This window comes from Pipra filicauda, unplaced genomic scaffold, assembly GCF_003945595.2.
Source record: "Pipra filicauda isolate LSUMZ 115617 unplaced genomic scaffold, ASM394559v2 scaffold247_size1415610_pilon, whole genome shotgun sequence".
NCBI lineage: Eukaryota > Metazoa > Chordata > Aves > Passeriformes > Pipridae > Pipra > Pipra filicauda.
The window spans coordinates 959-22653 of record NW_024104362.1 but is presented as its reverse complement, the minus strand read 5'-3'; the positions used below and the strand labels follow the sequence as shown (position 1 = coordinate 22653).

General features: G+C 41.2%; 1 protein-coding gene across 2 annotated transcripts; it reads right to left on the bottom strand.

Moving 5' to 3' along the window:
• Positions 1–5212: 5212 nt before the first annotated feature.
• On the bottom strand, positions 5213–20933 carry WIF1 (WNT inhibitory factor 1). Of its 2 annotated transcripts, XM_039381922.1 has the most exons (7): positions 20515–20933; positions 17372–17467; positions 15646–15741; positions 14241–14336; positions 8994–9089; positions 8274–8369; positions 5213–6050 (listed from the first exon to the last, which is right to left on the bottom strand). In XM_039381922.1, the coding sequence occupies exons 1-7, from the start codon at positions 20720–20722 to the stop codon at positions 5929–5931; spliced, it is 810 nt and encodes a 269-aa protein (XP_039237856.1). In that variant the 5' UTR covers positions 20723–20933; the 3' UTR covers positions 5213–5928. The 2 variants fall into 2 exon arrangements, with proteins under 2 accessions (XP_039237856.1, XP_039237857.1); XM_039381923.1 differs by lacking the exon at positions 17372–17467 and having other exon boundaries at positions 20515–20924.
• Between the last annotated feature and the right edge of the window lie 762 nt (positions 20934–21695).

Here is a 21695-nt window from a genome sequence, read left to right as displayed (position 1 = left end):
GGGGTGTACTACAAAACACTCATTGAAGGAGTGCAGACACTGCAGGCTGATAGGATGCCACATTGGCCAGAGCAGGAGGAGGCAAAGACAGGGGTGTGACTCAAATTAAATACATCCTTTGCAATACCCAGTGGTACAAGAAACATGAACCTGCATTTTCCAGTCAAGTAGACCTTCGGTACAAGCGGTCAGTCTGCTGCTCCCCCATAATGTCCATTATTTGTGGGATTTACATAAACAGGGTCCCAGAGGGAAGGGATCTGAAAACTCATCCTCATCACTGTGTTGAGTGGGTTTAGGAGCTGGTGTACAAACTGAATCTGATGTTAGCATGACACACTGGTTTCCTGTTCTGCTTTTCAGGCACAGTGAGGTGTGTTGAGTCAACAGGTAACATGAACAGTACCACTGCAAGTTCAAGCAGTACCTTGTTCACTCAATAAAATCTGCTTGGACTTCAAATAGCTGAAATCTGCTTTGGAAGCACAGCTTCTCTTGAGCACAGACCTTTTTCCTTCTCTTGAGACATTTAGGTTTTTGATTTAGACACCCTGACAAATATTTAAATGGTTCTAAAGAAAAGCAAGCTTTTCACCACAAACACCAAGAGGTGTTTGTCTTCCATTTCTCTATTTGGGTACTTTGGGGCCTCATTCACTGCCATCCGTGGGCAGCATCACCTACTCCTCTGCCCAGGCTGTCCCCAGGTAGCACCAGCAAGGCCAGACACTGAAAACAGCACTATATTTGACAATTTCTCTGTTGTTTTGGGGCACATGTGCCCAGATGCATCTGGTCACCATGTGTGCCTGACATTTAAGCTTATCCCTGTAGACTGTGTTGGAGGAGAGAGGTCCCTTTGCAAAATACGTGCTTAAAGCACAGACTGGCCTCTCCTCCCTCCCCAGCCATAAGATCCCTCAAGGATATACTAGGAAAGAAAGTGTTAGAAAGGACCTGTGAGAATGTCCCTTGTAAGCACCTGAACTACTTATGACCTGTGGCTTGGTCAGAGAGGGCATGTGCATTAAAACGTCTGAAAAACTCACATTTCCATGGAAAGATTTGTGCAATGAGGCTGTTCCTCTCTTCTGATGGGCTATGTGGAAAGAGATTAAAATGCAATTTCTGTAACTAATATGAATAATAGAATAAGTTGCTCTAAGCCAAAAAATACAGTGGATTTTTTGTTTAACTTAAAATTGTGATGGTCCATTTAAATTAATATTGTCTGAATGTTGTGAACTTTAAAGACCCACTTTAAAGACCCACAGATATAAGCAATAAGTCTTCTCAGACCCGTATGCATGCCTTTTCCAAACTTTGCTGTACTCCTGACTTGTTTGTTCTGTGCCCAGCTCAGCTTTGCACTGTTGCTAAGTGCGGGTGAACTTGCTTGGGCTGCTGCCTCCAGCCAACACCAAGGAGTGTGCAGTCAGCTGTGCCCCAGGAGGAGTACCATCAGGAGCTGAGTGACTGGTTTGTAGCTCCGCAGCCATCCCATCAGAGAGTTGAAAGAAAAAATTAAAAACAACCGGGACTCATTTCACTTGAGTTTTTTTTAACTAGATGCTTTTTATAGCATCATGTGAGAAAATCTTGCAGGCTCATTTTAGGGCTGGAGACGGTGTCACTGATTTAATTATAATCTTAAGGTTTGGCTATGCCCTGGCTAATCATAGCACCTTGCCACTTCACTGGACATAAAGTCATATTCACACTGCAAGATCTGTGGGATTTAGTAGGATTAAATCCCTGTTATGCATGAGAGCTCTTTTGGCAGATGCAGTTTCTCTAGTCTTGAGATGAAATGACTGCAAGACTTGGAGCTGCCATGAAGCTGTGGTTATGAGGGATGCCTCCACCCCTCTCAAAACCACCCTGAGATTAGCTCAGTTGGTTAAAGCATGGTGCTAATAAAGCCAAGGTTGTGGATTTGATCCCTGTATGGGCTATTCACTTAAGAGTTGGACTTGATGATCCTTGTGGGTACCTTACAACTCAGATTATCCTGTGAACACATCCACCACCTCTCCCTGCCTCAATGCAGTGCTATGGGCAGTGCAGGCACCAGAAGAATCCTGACATAATTTCAGGCAGCTCCCACTCTGCTGCTGCCAGATCCCCCTTTAGTATCTGCAAGCAGGAATGTTTTTCTGTAGTAGGTAATCTCAATAGAACAGGTGATGTAGAGAAGTGAAAGGAAGGGGAAGGTAACAAATCTGTCCAGCAGAAACAAAGCTGCCATTTCTGAATTAATAGCAGTAGGTCTGGCCAAATCTTTGAGCCTGGCGTTTGCAGTTTGAATCTTAAAGGTAGCAAGTCATCTGGAACAACTCCGATTTTTTTTATCATTTTTTCCCTTAATATTCCTTGAAATGCAGCTGAAGCTGGAAGAACAACAGCTGGAGCACGCATTCACACCACATGGGAAAAGAGTGCTGAGTCCTGGCAGCCAGTGCTACCTCCTGGTCAGAAAGACCCTGTGAGCTGCACCCAATGTGTGTGGTGGTGCTGTCCCTGCTACCACCCTTCTACCTCTGCTTTGCAGGTTGTAACCGAGTCAGGCTGCTAATTTATGCATAGCACAAACAAAAAAAGGAAAAAATTCTCTCCAGCTCTGAAACAGTCAAGTGAAGAGGCACAGACAGAGCCAAGGGGATTATAACCTAAACTGCAAATTGCCAAAAAAAAAACCAAGCATGTGCCTCACTAATGGCAGCAGTACAAAAAAAAGGCAGTTTGCCCTTAGGGTGTCTGCCTCTTCTTTCTTTCTGTACCTTATGTATTTGTTCTTTGAACTGTTGTGCACACATGGACATAGCAGGATGCCAATATTAGATATCCAAATTATCAAGCACTATTAGAAGAACTTTGTAAAGCTGTAATTTTGTCAGTTGCTTAAATTGGGGTTTCTTGGGTAGTGCTATAGTAATTTAACACATTTGCTCATTTTGATCACCTTACAGCTGCTGCTCACAAATGTAATGTTTGGCATCTCACTCTGGCTAACTACAAACTCTTCATATATTGTTGAAAAGGCAGTTTCTGTCTGACCTATTACAGTGGATTGGTAGTTTGACTTTTTTTGTTATTTTTCTTTGACTAATTTTCATCTCTGGTATATAGTTTTGGGGTTTTTTAATGTGTATGTCCTGTCCAGTGAGAGAATATGATAAATTCTGTAGCTTATTTTCTAATAGCAAAATTGCTTCCAACTTTCTACTGGACTTTTTCTGGAGAATTAATGTTTTCCTTTAGCATTGTCAGATATCATGGACTTTGACTTAAAACTTCTCTGACATCAAGGACTGCCTCTACACAGGAACCTTTGTGCTCACACTGGCAAAGCGGAGGAAATTTTGCATGTAGAAAGTTGATGCTGTTTTAGAAACAGAGTTGTGTTATAGTGTTCACCTTCTGACACTACTCTTCTCATGATTGATGTTACTTACAAAAATCAGTGTTGAAACTGTGAAAACAAAACAGCAGCATTTAGTGTCTTTGGAACACTATAAAAAAATTTACTTCATATAAAAAATACACTTGCTATTTTTAAGGAAGTGCTTTCTAATAAATTTACAGGAGCAGAAAAAGTTCAGCCAAAATATCTGAGGAATTTTAATTAAGAAATTTCTGTGGTTTTTAGTTAGTGTGTGACCAGTTACCTGAGTCAATCTTTGCAAAAGAAAGAGCAAAAAGATAGCAATGTGATATCCGTGTTTGTACACAACTTCTGGGGCATCCCTGGAAATACAGAGAAGATACACATTTAACCTCAGCCTAATATTAATCTCCTTATTTCATCACTTTTAAAAAAAATATCAAAAATGTTTCCTTCATCAACACCTCCCCCCAGGTTTTCATCACCCAAGTGTTTTCTTCTGTGCCTTGCGCTGCCTGTTTTCTATCCGTTTTTGATCTGAAGAGGGTGCTTTTGGGACAGCACCAACTGTGGTCAGAGGCTGAGCACCTTTCCTGCCCACAGCTCCCCTTGCTGGCCCCAGTAAATGGAAAAGCCCCACTTTTCCCACCAGCAGCTGATATTTGCCACACAAGGGCCCCACGCCCCAGGCTCCTTACAGGCCCTTGGCTGGTCAGAGAGGTGCCAGGGGTCCCCTGGGAGACACAAACCTGAGAGCTGGGGACCATCACTTTGGAGCCCACCAGCCATAGGTGCTACACATCCATGCTAAGCAAGCTCCTCCTTCAGCAAGCCTGAGCTCTTTTACTTTCATCATCCCAGAGAAGGGTATCAGGACAGGGAACAAACCACCTTGTTCAGGCTGTTTCTCATTACTGCCCTGGGTGTAGTGGGGATGGCCTGGCCCTGCTCCTCCTTCCCCAGTGGTGTTTCTCCTGACAACGGACCTGGAAGGCTGCAGACATGGGTGGTGATGGGGGTCTGTCTCCTGTCAGATCGGGATTGCTGGGCAGTATCCACAGTCCCACTGCACAAAGGACAACAAAAGAATGGGCTGTCCTCCCCTCTCTGGGCTAAGCAAGTCTTAGCTTAAGGGTCCATTGACTAAAGAGACCAGGAAGGTCAGTTTAATACACTGGACTTCTTCCTTGTAACTCAAAACTTCTCACTCATTAATTTTATGCTTACAATTATGTGTTATTTATTTATTTATTTATGATAAGGTTGCCAGAACTGTAGTATAGCAAGGGTCTGAAATAATCTGTTGTATATTTATTGCTCTTCAGTGCAAACAGAAAGCATTTTTCTTGCTTCCAAGCCAGGTCACATTACAAACTGTGTGGCCCTCGACTGTCGCAACATGCAGCACCCAAAACCTTCTACAGTCCGACCACAACACAACGTGGGAGCATCACCCTTAAACAGGAAACACAGCCAGGGCTGGACTATTGCCTGCTTAGACAGAGGCTCTAAGAAGAATATCTTGAGTACCTGAGGCATCATGAACAGGGCACACCAGCTTGGCATGGCTGACTGGCAGAGCCAGGATAAAAGGAGGATGTGGTGGATGGCAAGGACAGGGAGAGAAACACCCGGCCTTCAGTGCTATCCCCTCCTTGGCAAAGGCACAAGAAGAAGTTGTTCTTCTGAAATATTTTTAAGAGCTGTGGTGGTAAAAGCAGAGACAGGGAAACCAATCCCACTGTGCCACTGTTTGATGAGCGTGCTCTAGAAAAGCCATCGTCCCAACCCAGTGCTGATGAGACTGGAATAGGCCACAGAGAGCAGTACTCGAAAAACTAAAGCAGCATCTTTATTTTATATATAACTGCCAGTATAAAAAGTTTATTACATAAAAGCTGTTTTCTTTACAATATATTATATTGCTTCAAGCTGATGCAGAAAGTTCATATACATTACAGTTCTACTTTGTTTACAATATATTCTGTGGGTTAAATGGCACCACTACAGTGTATTTTTAATACACAGTATTTCACAAAACTGTAAGGCCAAAAATAACATTGAATTGAGTTATTCAGTTTTTAAATTACGCAACTTATCTATTTGTTTGTTTTTCTTAGGGAAAAGTCTAAATACACAATTTGTAAACATTTGTAACATGCACCTTTCTTTTCTTAAGCAAATTAAATCTGTAGCCATTGAAATTATTCAGGTTAGCATCTACAAAGTTTTCTGCTTGAATATTGTTACTTAAATTTTGGAGAATATTTGCAGCTATATAATCAAAAAAGGAAGTTTAAATGTAACTGTAGTACAAAACACCATCCAAAGCACTGAAAGAAGGAGCCTATATAATCATGCTACAGAAGTATTTATAAAACTTAAAAGGAATAGTAAGTGTCAGCTCAGTGGTTTATAATGAAGCTAATAAAATTCCAGCCAGTAATCTTAACTGTAATGAACAGCATTTTAACATTCAATCCATGAGAGGTTAACGAAGGCTATGCACTTTGTGTAACACAAACCATTTCAGGTGTTGGAGTTCACCAGATATAATTGGATTCGGGTGGAACATGCGTCTCCTCGGCCCTTTTCGGCGAAGGCATGTGCTGCCTGTGCTTGCTGCCTGCTGGCCTCAGGGCGCTCAAACCGCTGCCTCCGTACCCTGGAAAATTATCCAGTTCAAGAAAAAAGAATCCACAGAAGTGGGCTTGTGATCCACAGCTAATATTTCAAGTGGGAACAGTCTCCCACATTTGAACAAAGGGTTTTGCTATGCCTTACAGAAGCACTCACACCTCTGTTACCCCTTGGGATGAACGAGGTCCTGCCAGACAGAAAGATGCTCTCTACTGGCCAGGGAGCCCAGAAGACCATCAGCACACCCAGGCTGTCACTCAGCCCTGGGTTCACACGTGCATTGCCCGTGCAAGGTGGGTGACAGTCATGATGATCTGCCAGCAACAGGCTCTCTGGGGAAAATCTGCACCAGCTACCTGAGCTAGGCTTTGTTTTATGGCTGAATGCAAAGAGAAAGAACAGCAGTGATCATAAACACCTAGGAGGAAAAAAAGCACTCTGAAACAGGCTTAGAGCTGCTTTGTTTTGGAAAATGAAAGTGAACAATAAAAATGGAATCCAAAGTATTATGTCGTAATTCTTTATAGGTTCATTTATCCATCTCATTACTTAAAGCTCATGGAAATGACTTTGAAAAACTGAGTCCCCCGTTCAATTTTTTAACCACTCCTTTTTAAGATAACAGCTTTACAGAGGAGCCATTAATTTGATGGAATATGAAACAAGTCTCTCAAATTAACTATAAATCTCCTTTCAAGATTGGGAGATATTTGGTTTCAGTTCAAAGGAGTGAATTGCAGTGCATGCACAGGTATATGCAATTGAAGCCCTACACAGGCACTTAAATGGGGATGAATGTTACCTAAATGTCCTATTCACAGTTTCTTTGCTGAATACAAAGAGAGTTTTGGAGTACTAAACACAGCAGGACTGTACCCAAACTCCAAATAATGAAGGATGCAAAACCTTGGAGTTGACAATAATGTGTAACTATTTAGTTCTCATCACAAGGCAGGTATGAGCTTTGGTTTTGTTGTACAGGTGATTACTTCTTTGGGGATGGTCACTTAGAGAATGTGGGTTTTTTCACTTGCTATCTGAGTTCTTTATAAGAGGAGTAAGACAAGAAGAAAAAGTTCATACTGAACTTATGAATTGCAGTTCATATTGGTTCATTTCCATGTATCTTTTTTCTAGCCATAACCTACAGCATTTCTCCTTCAGAGAATAGCATGAATAATTAAAACACAAATCCACTAGCTAACAATAGAAAAGTGGACTCCCTAAACCTAATTTTCACAGCAAAATCCATTTTAGTTAGGTAATACTCAGTTTGAAATGAAAATACTATATTTATCACAATACATTTTGATATAATACAAATCACAGGCATCATCAGCTTTTAATAAAAGCAAACATTTGGTTGATGTTGCAATGTAATATTTTGCAAAATTTTTCAGATTTTTTATTATTGACACTTAAAACACTAAATGTGAATTGGCAGCTAACAGTGATAAACATTAATACCTCATGGGAGTATATGAAGGTTATATATTAAAGATCAGCTGTTGCAGCACTGTGGCACATGAAATATAAATTTAAATCTGAAGTTCTTACCGGATATATCCAATTGTATTTCAAATAATTTTATAGTACCATTTTAAACCCAGTAAAATGATCAGTTGCTATAAGAGGTGGTAAATGGACCAATAAATACAATAGAAATTCATTTTAAGGACTTTAACTTTGCTTGGGACAATATATTTTGTATGCTATGGATAAAATATTGGGACAATATTGGGACAATACATTTTGTATGCATGGGTGGGAAGAGGAGGAGAAAATTCCAAAGTTGCTAAGAACAGATCTTGCATAAGTCTTCAAGTCTTCCCCAAAGTTTCTAAAGGACATTTCACTTTTTTGAGTTTTAATAATTTTTAAAACCTGACAGAGTTTTATTTCTGAAAATGCCTTCCCAACATTTTAAAGCTAGCTGATCATTGAGGGGTGCTGAAGGACTTGTATCCCTTTGATACTATGAGTGAAAGACAGGCCAGGTCAACTAGAAATCTGATCGATACCAGATTCTGGAATTTCTAATACAAGGTTGATCTTGGCAAAATAGTTTCAAATGATTCTAAGTATTTTTTTAAGCAGTTAAAATGATGAAGTATTGAAAATCCTTGTTTTATTGTTCGGATTAAGGATTAGAAAAAAATGGAGTGTGGTATTATTAATAATGCTGGAAAGGCTCATCATTGGGTGCATAAGACCTCAGATATGACTCTCAGGTTTGTTTATCACTTACTTTTATTGCAATGTCTCCCATGCCAGCCTTCTTTGCACTGGCACTTGTTGGGCTCCACACAGGTGCCGTACAGGCCACAGCCAGGTTCACAGACAGCTGTAAAAAAGCAAGCACATATGCCTGACCTCTTGGCTTTTCATCCAGACTCAGTCACACATTTGCTTTCCCTGCTGTTCCACATGATGGGTTGGTTCTGGCACAGGCTGGGCCTCTCATAATACATCTGTGCCTTTCCACCAAGTGCGTGCAGAGCCCTGAAACAATCCTCACACTCCCCTTTACCTGCAAGGTCTGGCTCAGTCTCTGGCAGAAAGAATCAGATTGAACAACAGAGCTGTTCCAGAGCATGCACCAGAACCAGTGGGAAGAGGGCAGCCCACAGAACCCCTCACACAAAATGTTCCTGTTGGATTTTAATGTGGTGAAGTATTGACATTTTATCAAGCATTTCTCTATTACTAAACTACTATTGCTGAGCTGACATACTGATGGTTTTTAGAAACTCAGAGAACAGAAGAGACTGTGAGGAGACTTTAGTAAAAAAAAGTGTTTCTGGTTTCATAATTCCCTTAAGTCTGGTGTATGCTCTATGTCCAGAAAGTTAAATAACTTGAAATACTTTGACAACAAACAATTAGTGCTGATGTTATATAAACAGATACTGTATAGCCGGATCGATGCTCCCACAACAAAGACTGATGGAGTGGCTTTGGTACTTACGCTTTGAACACAGGTCTCCCTGGTAGCCTTTGGAGCACTTGCATTTGTTCCTACCAGTACATTTGCCTCCATTTTGACAGGGCTGATGGCATTTACCTAGAAATTGAAAACACAGAGACAATGGTCTTAGTCCTCTGTGCCTACTGTCTCCCATGGGCTCAGAGAAGAGACTAGAAAACTCTCCAGTCTAGTAAGGCCCTCTGATTACTATCCACTATTGGTTGTTTAAACTGGCAGTGACAAAATAACAAGAAGTCCGAGGGCAATCAAAAGAGATTTCAGGCCCTGGGATGATTAGTAGAGGGATCAGGAGCACAGTAGTGATTTCTTTGATCCTTCTGGTAATGAGGAATAATATTGATAAAAATAGGTAGATCTATAAGGTCAATGAGTTGCTCCGAGGTTGGCGTACTCTGAAAAATTTGGGGTTTTTTGACCATGGGATGATCTACTCAACACCTGTCTACTGACACCTGACAGGATGCACGTGTCTCAGAGGGGAAAAGGAGTTTTAGTGCCGGAGGTAGTGGGGCTCATTGACAGAGCTTCAAGCTAGCTTCGAAAGGGGAAAAGGACAAAACCAGGCTGGTGATGAGAGATGGGGTGGTGTGCCAAAACTTGAGGAAAGGAGCACTTGAGGATTCTTCCATGGGATCCCTCAATCTGCTTCACAAGGTGTTGGCTACAATGTACCACTCCTGAAACCTGTGCACACCAACGTACATAGCACGAGGAACAAACAAGAGGAGTTCGAAGCTTTGGCCCAGTCCCAGAGTTTGACCATTGGCATAAATGAAACCTGGTGGGATGAGACCTGTGACTGGAGTGCCCTGTTGGATGGTTACAGGCCCTTCAGGAGGGATAAGCGGGGCAGAAGAGGTGGAGGTGTGGCACCGTATGTAACAGAAGGGTTAGAATGTATGTAGATCACAGTTGGCAATGGCACTGTTGAGAGCCTCTGAGCAAGAATCAAGGGGCAAACAAATCATGTGGATGTCATTGTGGGAGTCTGCTATAGACCTCCCAGCTAGGATGCTGACACTGATGAATTATTCTTTGAGGAACTAAGGGACACTTCCAAGTCAACTGCCCTTGTCCTTACGGGGAACTTCAACTTGCCAGAAATTAACTGGGAGCATCACACAGCTGGTACAACCTGGGTCAGAAGATTCCTAAAAAATCTGAATGACAACTTTATGGAACAGAACCTAAGGGAGTCGACTTGAAAGAATGCCCTCCTCGATCTGCTGCTTGTTAACAGAGGGGATTTCCCGAGCAAAGTGGAGACTGGTGGCCCTCTTGGCCACAGCAAACACGAAGTGACCAAGTTTAAAATCTCAAGGCAGGGAGACAAGGCAGGGTCACAGAGCAGCAAGTCCGATAGAGTTCAAGAAGCATTTGGACAATACTCTCAGGCACATGGTGTGACTCTTAGGGATGGTCCTGTGTAGGGCTAAGAGCTGGACTCGATGATCCTTGTGGGTCCTTTCCAACTTGGCTGATTCGGTGGTTCTGTGATTCGGTGAAGTGTCTGAGAAGCTTGCCTTGTACCTGAAAAACTTATCAGATGCTGATGTAAGAGTAACCAGGAAGACTCTGCTGCAAGTCTGTGCTTCCAATTTATATGCATTCTTCTGCTTTGAAAATGTGACAATAATTTGGCATGGCCAAAGCCCATGTGACCTTGCAGCTTTTGCAGCTTTTTTGCAAGTTGTGTCACTCTGACTTCGCAGAATCCCCCATGTGACCAGTCAGTATTGCCTCCTGCTCTCCTCAACCTTCATGAGGGAGGCAGCACTGCCCAGACTATGCAGGTGCAAGGAGTGGCATCCAAACCTGGGGGCACAAGCAGAAAAAAATCTGGTGGCATCCAAGATACTCAAGGACTGACAGGTATGGCCGCTACTTGCAGACAATAAATTGGCCTGGCCTGTCAGCTTGTATCAGAGGCTGTGGAGTACCATGGTGCTGTGGATGGTGTGATGAGAGATGTTCCACATGGCAGCTCAGAAACTAAGGGTACATTAAAAAAGCATGCCCTTCTTTCCTATTTGATGAGAATAGAGCAACTTTGCTAACAGTAATTAGAACTGGCAGACGTTTTTCAAGGCTCCTGGTCCAGAAATTACTTTCCCTCACACAGAGGCTTTGCCAAAGGCAGAGGCAGGGTCTGGTGGTGCTGTTGTAGGAAGGCTTCTTTGGCCCTGATTGCCTGTGATGGAGGAGGCCCACGTTGGTGGAGGAGATCCACAGTCAAGTTCTTGCTGGGCATGGCTCACACCAAAGACCTTCCTCAAACTTAATAACAAATGTCCCATCACTAGACTGTCAATACCCTCTTCGAATTTGTCTGCATTACTTAATTAATTAAATCTTCTTTCTAGGAAGGGGAGCGCAGAGCCCATAGCTTAATCACTCCCAGGCTGAGGGAGGCTCACTGTCACCTCCCTCGGCACTCTCAGGCCACCAGGAACTGCACCATCAGTCCCTTGCCTCCTTGATACCCATATGTACTAGTGCAGCTTTTCTCATTATTGTCCAAAACCATTTTTCGTCTTTTCCAATGCCACTACATTTTCTAGATTCTTCAGAAAAGAGACAAAAAAACCCCTCTTCCTATATTTAGCACTAATATTACCTGGATCTGTGAGGAAACAAAAAGTGGAACCTGGAGTGGCAAACTGCTTCCTTTAATTTAATTTCCTTTTGCGTTTTTTTTTCAAGAGATCTGCACGTGATAATTTCAGCATCAACACTAGCTGGCTGTGCTGAAAATCTCATTCATGATCACAGACTGCCCCCTTGGGAGCTCAACACCCCAGGCAGTGCTTGATCTGCCCTCAACCTCTGCAGACCTCTGTAATGCACATATGTACTGTCGATATAAAGGAAATACTTGTTCCTAATGTACATAATTATTCTAATAGCCCCGAAAAACACTTAATAAACTGCTGATGGAACTAACTGTGCTAAGGAGAGTTTCTGCAAAAACATCATTTCCCTGCAGAAGCCTCTGGAGAGGGAACCTATAGGTCTTCTAATTTTCAAACATTTGCATTCCAAGTAATTAATGATCAAAAGGAGCAAAGCTAAGGAAATCCATGAATTTTCCTAGCTCTTGAAATAAGTCTGGAAAATACGGGTCACGAGATGTGACAGCAACTTCCACTGAGTTGCATTAGGCAAGCATTTGGTACTCAGTACATTGTACTCAGTACAGCTCAGTTAACTTCGGACTAAGATATTGTCACAGAATGAAGGAAAGAGTAATAATTCTCTCCGTTATTGACTGAGAAATGGAAAAAGCAACAAAACAGCTAGTGACAAATAGGGGAGGAATCTAAAACAAAATAAAACTCTCTGGAATCAAAGTGAAACACTAATTAGAGACAATGCATACCTATCACTAGAAAAAATCTGGAAGACTGCGCATGCTTGTTGGTATTGTAGACATCCAGTACATTTCCCAGGAGTCTTACAGAGGGGTTCAACTATTAGACAAACACTCAAAACCTTTACACAATATTAAAAAAAAAAAACAACAAAACCTTTCAGTTTTCAGAAGATGGCCTTCTGCATGTCCAAAGGTTTTCTCCCCTTGTTATTTTAAGACCTCCATGACTGAATGTAGCTGGCCCTGGATCTAAGAGACAAGACTGAGTTGTGTTTCTCTTCTGGTGTTTCAAAGCCCTGTCTAGCATTCCTTGCAGCCTTACGCTGTTGTGCTGGCACTGGTGCAGTGCCCAGGGGTGGTAGCAGTTGTCAATCTCGGCTTAACAATTGCCATCCCAGCTTTTCAAGAGCCCAGGCAAGTGCATAGCTTTCCTTGCTCTCACTGATTTAACTCTTAGCATACTGTCATCCTGATTTTTTTTTCTTTCTTTTGTACAGGAACAAGTTTATTGCCTGTATTTTAATTAATTTGAGTTTCACAGGTAAGCCTTTGCAAGAAGTCAAAGCAGTTGCACCTATCCCAAGCAGTAGTCGACAACAATGAGCTTCAGCTCCTCAGACAGGCCAATTAAATGTATTGCCCTTAATTATACATGCTGTAATATCAGTTCTAAGAATTCTCTTCAAAAAAACACCATCAGCATAAAAGAAGTTTCTCTCTTTGAATCAAACGTTAATCTTCATCTGAAAAATGTCAACAAAGTTGACTTTTTGGGGACAGAAGAAAGCAATGGGGTTCTGTTAGAGTGTCAAATTTGAACTTGATGTAAGCAAACCACTGTAAATCCAGTGGAAACCCACACTGTTGTTCTTGTGGTATGTGATCCAAATTTATGCCAAACTTAAAAACAGTAAAGCTTTGCTGCTTCTGTTTGGCTCAAGTTATGATAAGGTAAAAAGGCGTTACAGAATGCCTTGTAATGCACAGAGATATGGTGAAACACATACACCTACTGTTTATCTGCACATAAATACTAAACAAAGCTTAGGTCTTACAGTATCTGTGTTCTTTCTTTGCACAGTAATTCACTTATTGTCCTGTACTGGCTGACAGTAAGTTAGAGTTTATTTCCAAGTGTTTCCAAAGTGATACAAATTGCCTACTTGTGAGAAGAGCTTGTCTCGATGCATATTAAGAAATCAGCATTTACATATCCCAGACCAAATGCTAGTCTCTACGCTCCTGTGAAGGTGCTGGGGAACATCAGTGAGGTTATTTTACAGCAGGGGAATTGTCTTGCACAGTGTCCTGTTAAAAGCTCTAGAGTCCAGAAAGAATGAGATCCAATTGTACGTTCCCAAGTTGCCTTGTCAATGCAACTTAATATGTCACATGAAAGCTCTCAGCTCTTGTGGTTCAATCCTCCTTTTACCCCAAACCCTTTCATTCCCAACTTATAGTAGCCCTTTCAGAGTTGTGGGCTCAAATCTAATCTGCTGTGCCCAAGAGTGATTTGCCATAATGTTTGAAAATAGATGCCTCATGTGGGTTTGCAGCAGCACATCTGTCTGTCACAGGGTATTGCTTGCACACTTACCGCTTCAGGATTGTTACCAGGCCTGGTTACTAGTGAAAACAAAACGAGGCAGGGGATGAGATGGTCTAGTAATGAATCAAACTTATAAGTAGGAAACTCACTAGGAGGCATGTGATACCTGACTCTGCAGGTCCCAAACTACCATGTGAGACCCTTGCTGTGAGCCCAGAAGAGGCAGGTTGTATGTCATCATTCAGATATTGACACTAGAAGAGGGTGACGTAAGTGAAAGCAAGGACACAGAGATGCTACTCACTAATTTCACAGTGGTCTCCTTCATAACCTGAAGGACAAATGCATTTTCCCAAATAGAAACATGTCCCTCCATTGAAACAGGTTGTTGTACAGTTTGCTGAAACAAATAAAAAAGGAATTAACTAAGTCATTAATATGAATTAAGCCTGACTTGGACTTAATGTTTTCTGCTGCTCATCATAAATAAACATTGAGTAGGTTTTAAAAAGTAGGATTAACCTCTTTTCATCTGGTTTATATAGGAAGATTGAAATGTGGTTATTCCTACATAATGCTTTACATGGGCACACACACAAGTCAATACAGCGAGAAACACATGAATAATACAGCAATGAGCTCTCTGAGGACAGACTGTGTGACATCTTTATCAATCCTCACATAAAAAGCTCCTTGAACGATTAAGGTCCTATTGCTATTAAAACTGCCAGTGGTTGATGAAAGGAGCACAACCTAGGACTGGAAGCTACTTCTACAAGAGGATACTTCGCTACGGTTCTTAATTTATGCTTTGACTAGAAAGAAACCTTTGCAAGTTTTCCTGTGTGGTGACGTAGATGCAAATGCTCCGTCTCTCACCTGCCAAATTACTTACATTGTGTTAGATATAACTTTTCACCAAACAGTTTGAATTCACATTAATCCTTCATAACATTGGGAACATTTAATTGCAGTGCACTTTTGAAACGTTTTTTAAATGTGGCAAAAGTCTGTTCAAAGACTAAATACAAGTGAGGCAGACACTGACAACAACAGCTTGTGCAGCATAATGGGAAGGTTTCTATTATTTTGCCGAAAAGTCCTCTAGGACCTTTTCACTCAGTCTTTACTTCATATAGTTCTGCAACAATAAATGCAGAATGATGTTCTGCTCTGCCATGCACAGGTCAGTTATATTTCTGCAGGACTTGGGTTTTTTTCACATGGTAGCTTGGACTATTCCAAATTACTGTTCTGAACAACTGACAGTTCATTTTTATCCTTCATAAGTCACAATGCAGCAACAAAAAATGAATAGCCTGCTTATTTTTTCATGAGTCCAGATGCAGCACATTAATGTACTAAATAATTAGTAAAACTAATTTTACTACAGGTAACTAGAGTTCAAACAGAGATTTTTCCCCACCCCCCATGACATATGTGACTTTTGTGATAGGTCCCACAGCTTTTCAGTGAATCAACTGAAGCAGTTATCTAAATTACCTTTTAAATGCCTTGAAATCCCTGTATTTTTTCAGCAGTTGCCAGGCTGTGCTAGAGCATGTATTTGAAGAATCACTGAATTTTTAAAACTTATTTACTTATTGCTTACCTGACTTTTCATAATCCACTCCTAGAGGGGAACTACCACAGGTGAATAAAGAGAGGTTGCTGGATGCAGAGCCTGGGGGGTTTTAGCTGGCACTTACCTTTATCACAGTTGATGCCGTAGAATCCTGGGGGGCAGATGCAGAGGCCGGGGGTGATGCAGAGCCCACCATTCATGCAGCGAGGAACACACAGTGCTGAGGAGCAGGAGGAACAGAAACAACATTGTTGGTGTGATAGCAACTGGCTATTTAAATACACAGCACATCAGCTCCTTAAGCTACTCTTGCTTCTGCTGATTGTTCCAAGTCATCTTTGCAAAGTGCCTCTGTTAGTGGGTTAAATCTATCACATCTCTGTTTTGTATCTGGCAATTTGAGTACAGTGTTACTAAAAACTGAAGGCTAAATTAAGGTCAAATCTGATTCTATATGTAAGCAGAAACTGCTTCTTGTACCGTTTAATACCAGACAGAGGAGCACAAAGTACCCACATACACCTACACCCTCTGGATATTTAAAATACCCCCAGACAAGTCCTCTCTGTAACTGGATTCTGGTGCTTCAGCTGAGAAGGCAGGACAATCTCAGAGGGGTCAGTAACAATGTGGGGTTCCCAGGTAGGCTTTACAGTGAACCTTCCCTTTTCCCTCTGCATACCTGAGCATAAACACGGCTACCTAATTTAGGCTAGGGAAGCCTGTTGCATGGCCAAACTCTCCTGTATGTTCCCTCTAGAGCCTCACTGGAGGCTCCCCCTAGAGCTTCTCTGGAGCACCTGTTCTCTCCTAAGACCTCTCTGCCTTGTGGCCAGCCCACAAGGCTCTTCAGGGAGGCATGGCAGGGGGCAATGCTTCGTTTTGTGATTGCCCACAATTGGAACATGCAGTAAGGTTGGGTCCATACTAGTGAGTTAGACAGCATCCAGGCATGAGGCCAAATGGGGGCAAAGGATCATCCATCTTGTGAAATTGTTGGTGCCTCTCTTGGCTTGTTTTTGTCCCTGGTTGACCAGCAAGCCCTCCTGAGCATGGTCCTGGGATGAGCAGTGGCCATAGACTCCTCCCAAGAGGGAGTCTGTAGTGGGTTCATTGGAGGGTAAGAGTTTGTTAAACATCTGAATGTAAGTTGTGCCAATTGGCCCCCAGGCCAGAGAACAGTCTCTGATCATTTGTAATTAATATTTCTGATATAGCCAGAGCATCTGGAAGTGAAGGATTGCATTGGAGTAGGATGTCCATGGGGATAGTTTGCTCCATTTCGTCACCCCAGAGAGGGACTGCCACTGGGTGATGAGGAAGGGAGGGATAGCAAGAAGATCTAGTTTCCTTCCCAAGTCACACCAATTCCCTGGTCCTCCACTCCTGGAAATATCATTTGGGGCTATTATCCACTAATGAAGGGGAAAGAGAAAGTCTTTCCTTCATTTTCCCGTATTTGCTTTCGACCTGCCTACAAATCAGATCTTATCTCCAAATAAACAAATACAGAGCAACTAAAATCCCGCGATTCATTTTCCAGCTAGTCCTCACTACCAGAAAATTTTATTTAATCTTTTTGCCAGATGGATTTCCTGTGATTAAGGATCACTTAATTATTGTGTCAGGTTTTGTTAAAAGCAATGTGTTAAAGAGAAAACATTTTTCTTGTAAGTAATTCATATTTTCATTAGATGACAGATGACAATAGTAATTCTCTTACAGGTGTGGACTCAAAATATACAAAATCTTCAGAATAGGCCATTCTTAATTTTAGGAGAGATGCAGGAGATACAGTTTTGTTGAGGTTATAGTAAAGAAGACAGTTGAGTTTTTTTTTTTTTAATTACCTTTCTCACAATGAGGCCCGTAAAATCCATCTGGACATTCACAGACATGTCTTTCGTTGCAAAACCCTCCATTTCTACATCCTCCTGGACACTCCGCTTCATAAAATATAACAACAATCTTAATTAAATGCTGTCAGCCAGCTCTCGGTAGGATCAATATACTTCTTTGACACAACAGTAAAAATATTTGCTGACAGACAAATGATGAAGAAATAGAAATTCAGCTATGACTTCTTCAAGAGAAATTAGTTTCTTTTTTAGTAGTCTACAAATAGAGGTTTCATCACGTGTTCAAACGCACAATGTGCTTGTTGACAGACTGTGCATTTTCCCCGCTTTACTATTCCATGAGTGCATGAACAATGTGGATGCTCTGCTCAATCCACTTTCTTTTCTGTGTGGAAATGAGCAGGCAACTCAGGGCAGTACTTGCATGGCTGGTTAGACCTTCCCTCAGTGTGCAGGACCAGTTTCAATTTCTGCAGCCTAAAGTAGACTGCAGTGCAACTTGCATTGCATTAATTACCTCATCTGTTACTACTGGGGTGACAAAGTGATGAAATTGGTATTCATATGAAAGAGTCAGCTGCAAGGCTAAATGAAAGAAGGCCAGAAAGGAAGATGAAAGCATTCCTGCACAATGGTCCTATATCATAATCCAACTCTCATTCATATCTCAATTACTGATCAAATACTGGTAAAAGCATTTGGCAACACTGGCAGGATTATACAAAGATGACAAATACCTCTGGGTTCCACCACTATCCTCAAAACACCAGAGTCCATTGAACAAGACGCAAACTAAATCAAACCCTATGGAACTCTATGAAACCACGGCTGCCGGGTAGAAAAAGCAATTACTCAAAAATACCTTCCCAGACACCTCATAGAGAACAAGGCAGGCAGGAGAGGCTGCCTATTCACACTAGAAAAACTTAACATTACTAGTGATCAGTGGTAGGCATGATCTTCTCATCTCTATACTCTGCCATGTGACACTCCAAATGACAAGGTTCAAAAACTCTGAGGTAAAACAAAATGCCTTACAAGTAAAGTTGTTTACAGCAGTAGTAATAGTAGGAAAGGCTTTTCAGTCCAGCTGTGTTCCAACACCGTACTCTATGACTCTTTCTGGAAATGCTTCTCTTTTTTTAACTGAATGGAGAGCTGCTATTCATGACAAAGAATGCAAGCTTAAATACATACCATTTCAAGTAGAAAAACAGGAAAACATAACTTTTTGTGTGGCCACCTCTTAGCCACAACAAATCCTCTCTTATTCCACAAAATTGCTCCCTTGCTCCCCTCACTTCCTCTGGTGCAGGCCTTTCTGTATGGTCAAGAATAACTGGAAGCAGAGACCATGGCCCTGGCAGGAGAAATTGGAGCTCCTCACCACATGATGTCTTTCAGAGGAAGAAAATTGACCTCCACTCTAACATCAACCCATAAGGACATTCTTATCCTTGCCAGCATCTGTCCCAAAACACTGCAATGTTCACCTTACCAGACACAGGGAAGGAATGGGAGTTATCTCAATATGGACTGGAAAAGATGAGGTGAGAAAGCTCTTCCTCTGCACACCTCTAGAGTTTGGAAAATCATCCTTGTGTCTCTCAGCTAGCTCCAGGAACAAAAGAGTGGGACAATAATCAACCCCAGGTTTCTTAAGAGGCCACAGGATGTAATACTGCTTAATTTTTAAATATTACAACTCATGTAAAAACAGTAACAACAACTAATAACACAGAAATGATAACTTGGACAAATGCTACAACTAAACTGATTTTGGAGCCCTTTCTGTTTAAGCCACTGTTTTCCACAATACAAACCTGTAACTCTGTTGTTCCTATTATAATACCTCCAATGCTATTTCCAAAGTTTATTAAAAGATACTCAACTGAAAATAAAAAGAATAAAAAGTTTTGTGTAGTATTTACCACAGACACACAACTTCATACATTAGATCTGATTGATTGATTTTGCTTCCTTTAAGCCTCCCTTTTCCTTTCTTTTTCTCTGCTCACTTCTCCTCCTCCTCCACTCTCCATGGGCTAATGGGCAGCTGTAAGGCTTCAAAGGAGACAAGCAGCTTTGCTTTTTAGGTGTAGTGAGGTTTCAAAGAATAAAAAGCTCCTGTTCCCGCTGCTCGCTCTTTGAAGCCACGCTACAGCCAATTAGAGAAAAGAGTGAGGAGAAGAAATTGTGAGACTGTGAATGAAGACTTAATCAGAGAAGAATAACAATCTTGTTCTATGTATATCAGCCCTGTCATGGGTTAATTTGACGCAATTGCACATGATATGGGATAACTGTCTTATCTTAGACACTGATTTTTCAATTTCCACAGCCTCATTTTAAAGTGATAATTATAGTCTTATTACATAGTGTTTATGGTTCATAGATGGGTTGATTAAACAAGTGCTCTCCTTTCCAAGCAAACACTGCAATAACTTCATGACATTCTTCTTCCAGCGCGTCCTCTCTGTGCTTACTGCTTGATAACTGCAAGTATTGAACACCAACTTCCACCACCTTACCTGTATCCAAAGCCAAGAGGTTGCATCTGAGCTACAGAGAAGGTAAAGCCAACTTTTGCAGAAATTTTTTGATTTAGTATTTTTGTGTTCAGTTTGGATGTGCAAGCTGAGATTTAAGGGCACCAAGTTGGAACTAAGGCACTGACAGCATTAACGGATACTAGTGTCCCCACTACAGCTCCCAGAAGTTCAGTTCTCCAAATTATGTGCCATTTCTGGAAATGTTAACCTCAGCCTGCTTTCATAGGACCAGCTCTCCTCCAAGCACCTCAAATCATTTGCTAACAGGGGCTTTTCATATGATACATCTCTATCAATGTCCTTGATGTGATGAAGGTGAATAGGAAGAGGGAGCAATGTCTTCAACCTAGTGTAAGTCTGCTAAAGGAGTTCAGTAAGAAGAGGGTTAGTAAACATGTACTAAATAAACAGCAAATGCACACAGAAACAGAATGGCCTGGAATTCACCACAATTCCTACACTTTTTGTGAATGCTTTATTTCCATCCTCTCTAGCTCTTATCCTGAATGAAACATAAGACCTGGTCTTACAGGTCTTACAGTTAGGCGACCTGGTCTAACAGCATGTTCTCTTTAGTGTTACCTTGCTGACAGGTTTTAAAGAAGATGGCATTCTGAGGGGTCTGGAGAATAATATTGCCTTCTGAATTCATTACGATCACGTTCACTTCAAACGCAGCAACCCCATCTTGTTTTCCAAGGCAAGGAAATCCAACCTGAACCACTAAAAGGGTAATAATAATAATAATAATAATAACAACAACAACAACAACATACACACACACACACATATAAAAGCATACACTGAAATACTAAAAAAAATAGATTATAATTGTATTTAAGCTTCAGAGGAATGCCATTGACGAAAACTTGTAATACAGAGACACACAGATCACCTTCTTCATCGGTGGCTCCAGAATTAGAAGTACAGCAGCACAGGAAAAGAGCCTGTGCTCATTTACTGATATAACCCAACAGTTCACAGCACAGACAGAGATCATAACACAAACATACTTTTGCTTGCAGATGAGGCATTTACTTATGTAGAGCTATCTACGAATACACCAAAACAAGCCGGAAGCCTACATTTGATTTTCTAAGTTGAGCTGATCACTTCTGAGTCTAAATTTTTCAGGCTCTCATACAACTTCTGCAAAAACATCCTATATATTTTGGGAAAAAAGTGACTTTGGATAAGTTTTTCTGGTTTGGAAATTGTGATAATACTTAAATAAGGTAGTACCATTAAGTGCAGGAAAAATGGTATTCTTGATAAAATAAGATCATGGGTGCAATATTTAAAAAGAAGGCATAGACACATCAGTCTGACAGAACTAGTTAAGTGTAGCGATATTTGGACATTGCCTTTCCAGGAAAAGCAATCAAACACTTTTGAAATACAAAGAGTCTAGGTAAATAATTAAGGCCAGTGAATCCGGAGTATTTTGATGACAAAGCAAGCCTGATACCTCACAGCTATGGAATTCTCTGCTGTGATTGTCACAAGCGATCTTAAGTAATCTTCAATTTTACCTCTTTTCTTCAAAATTGGCTCTTCCTAGCAGTTTTACAAGTTAGATCCAGCTAATAGAAATTGTTTATTCATTGTTTCTGAAACTGGCCTGAGCTTTCAGAACCAAATACTGACCTAACAGCCCTACATTTGGTTTGTTTTAAATTGCTTATTATGAGAAAATTTGCAAGCCATAATTGGGCAATTTTTGTTATTTGTTGCCTTGGTATAATACAGGATAATTTATTGCT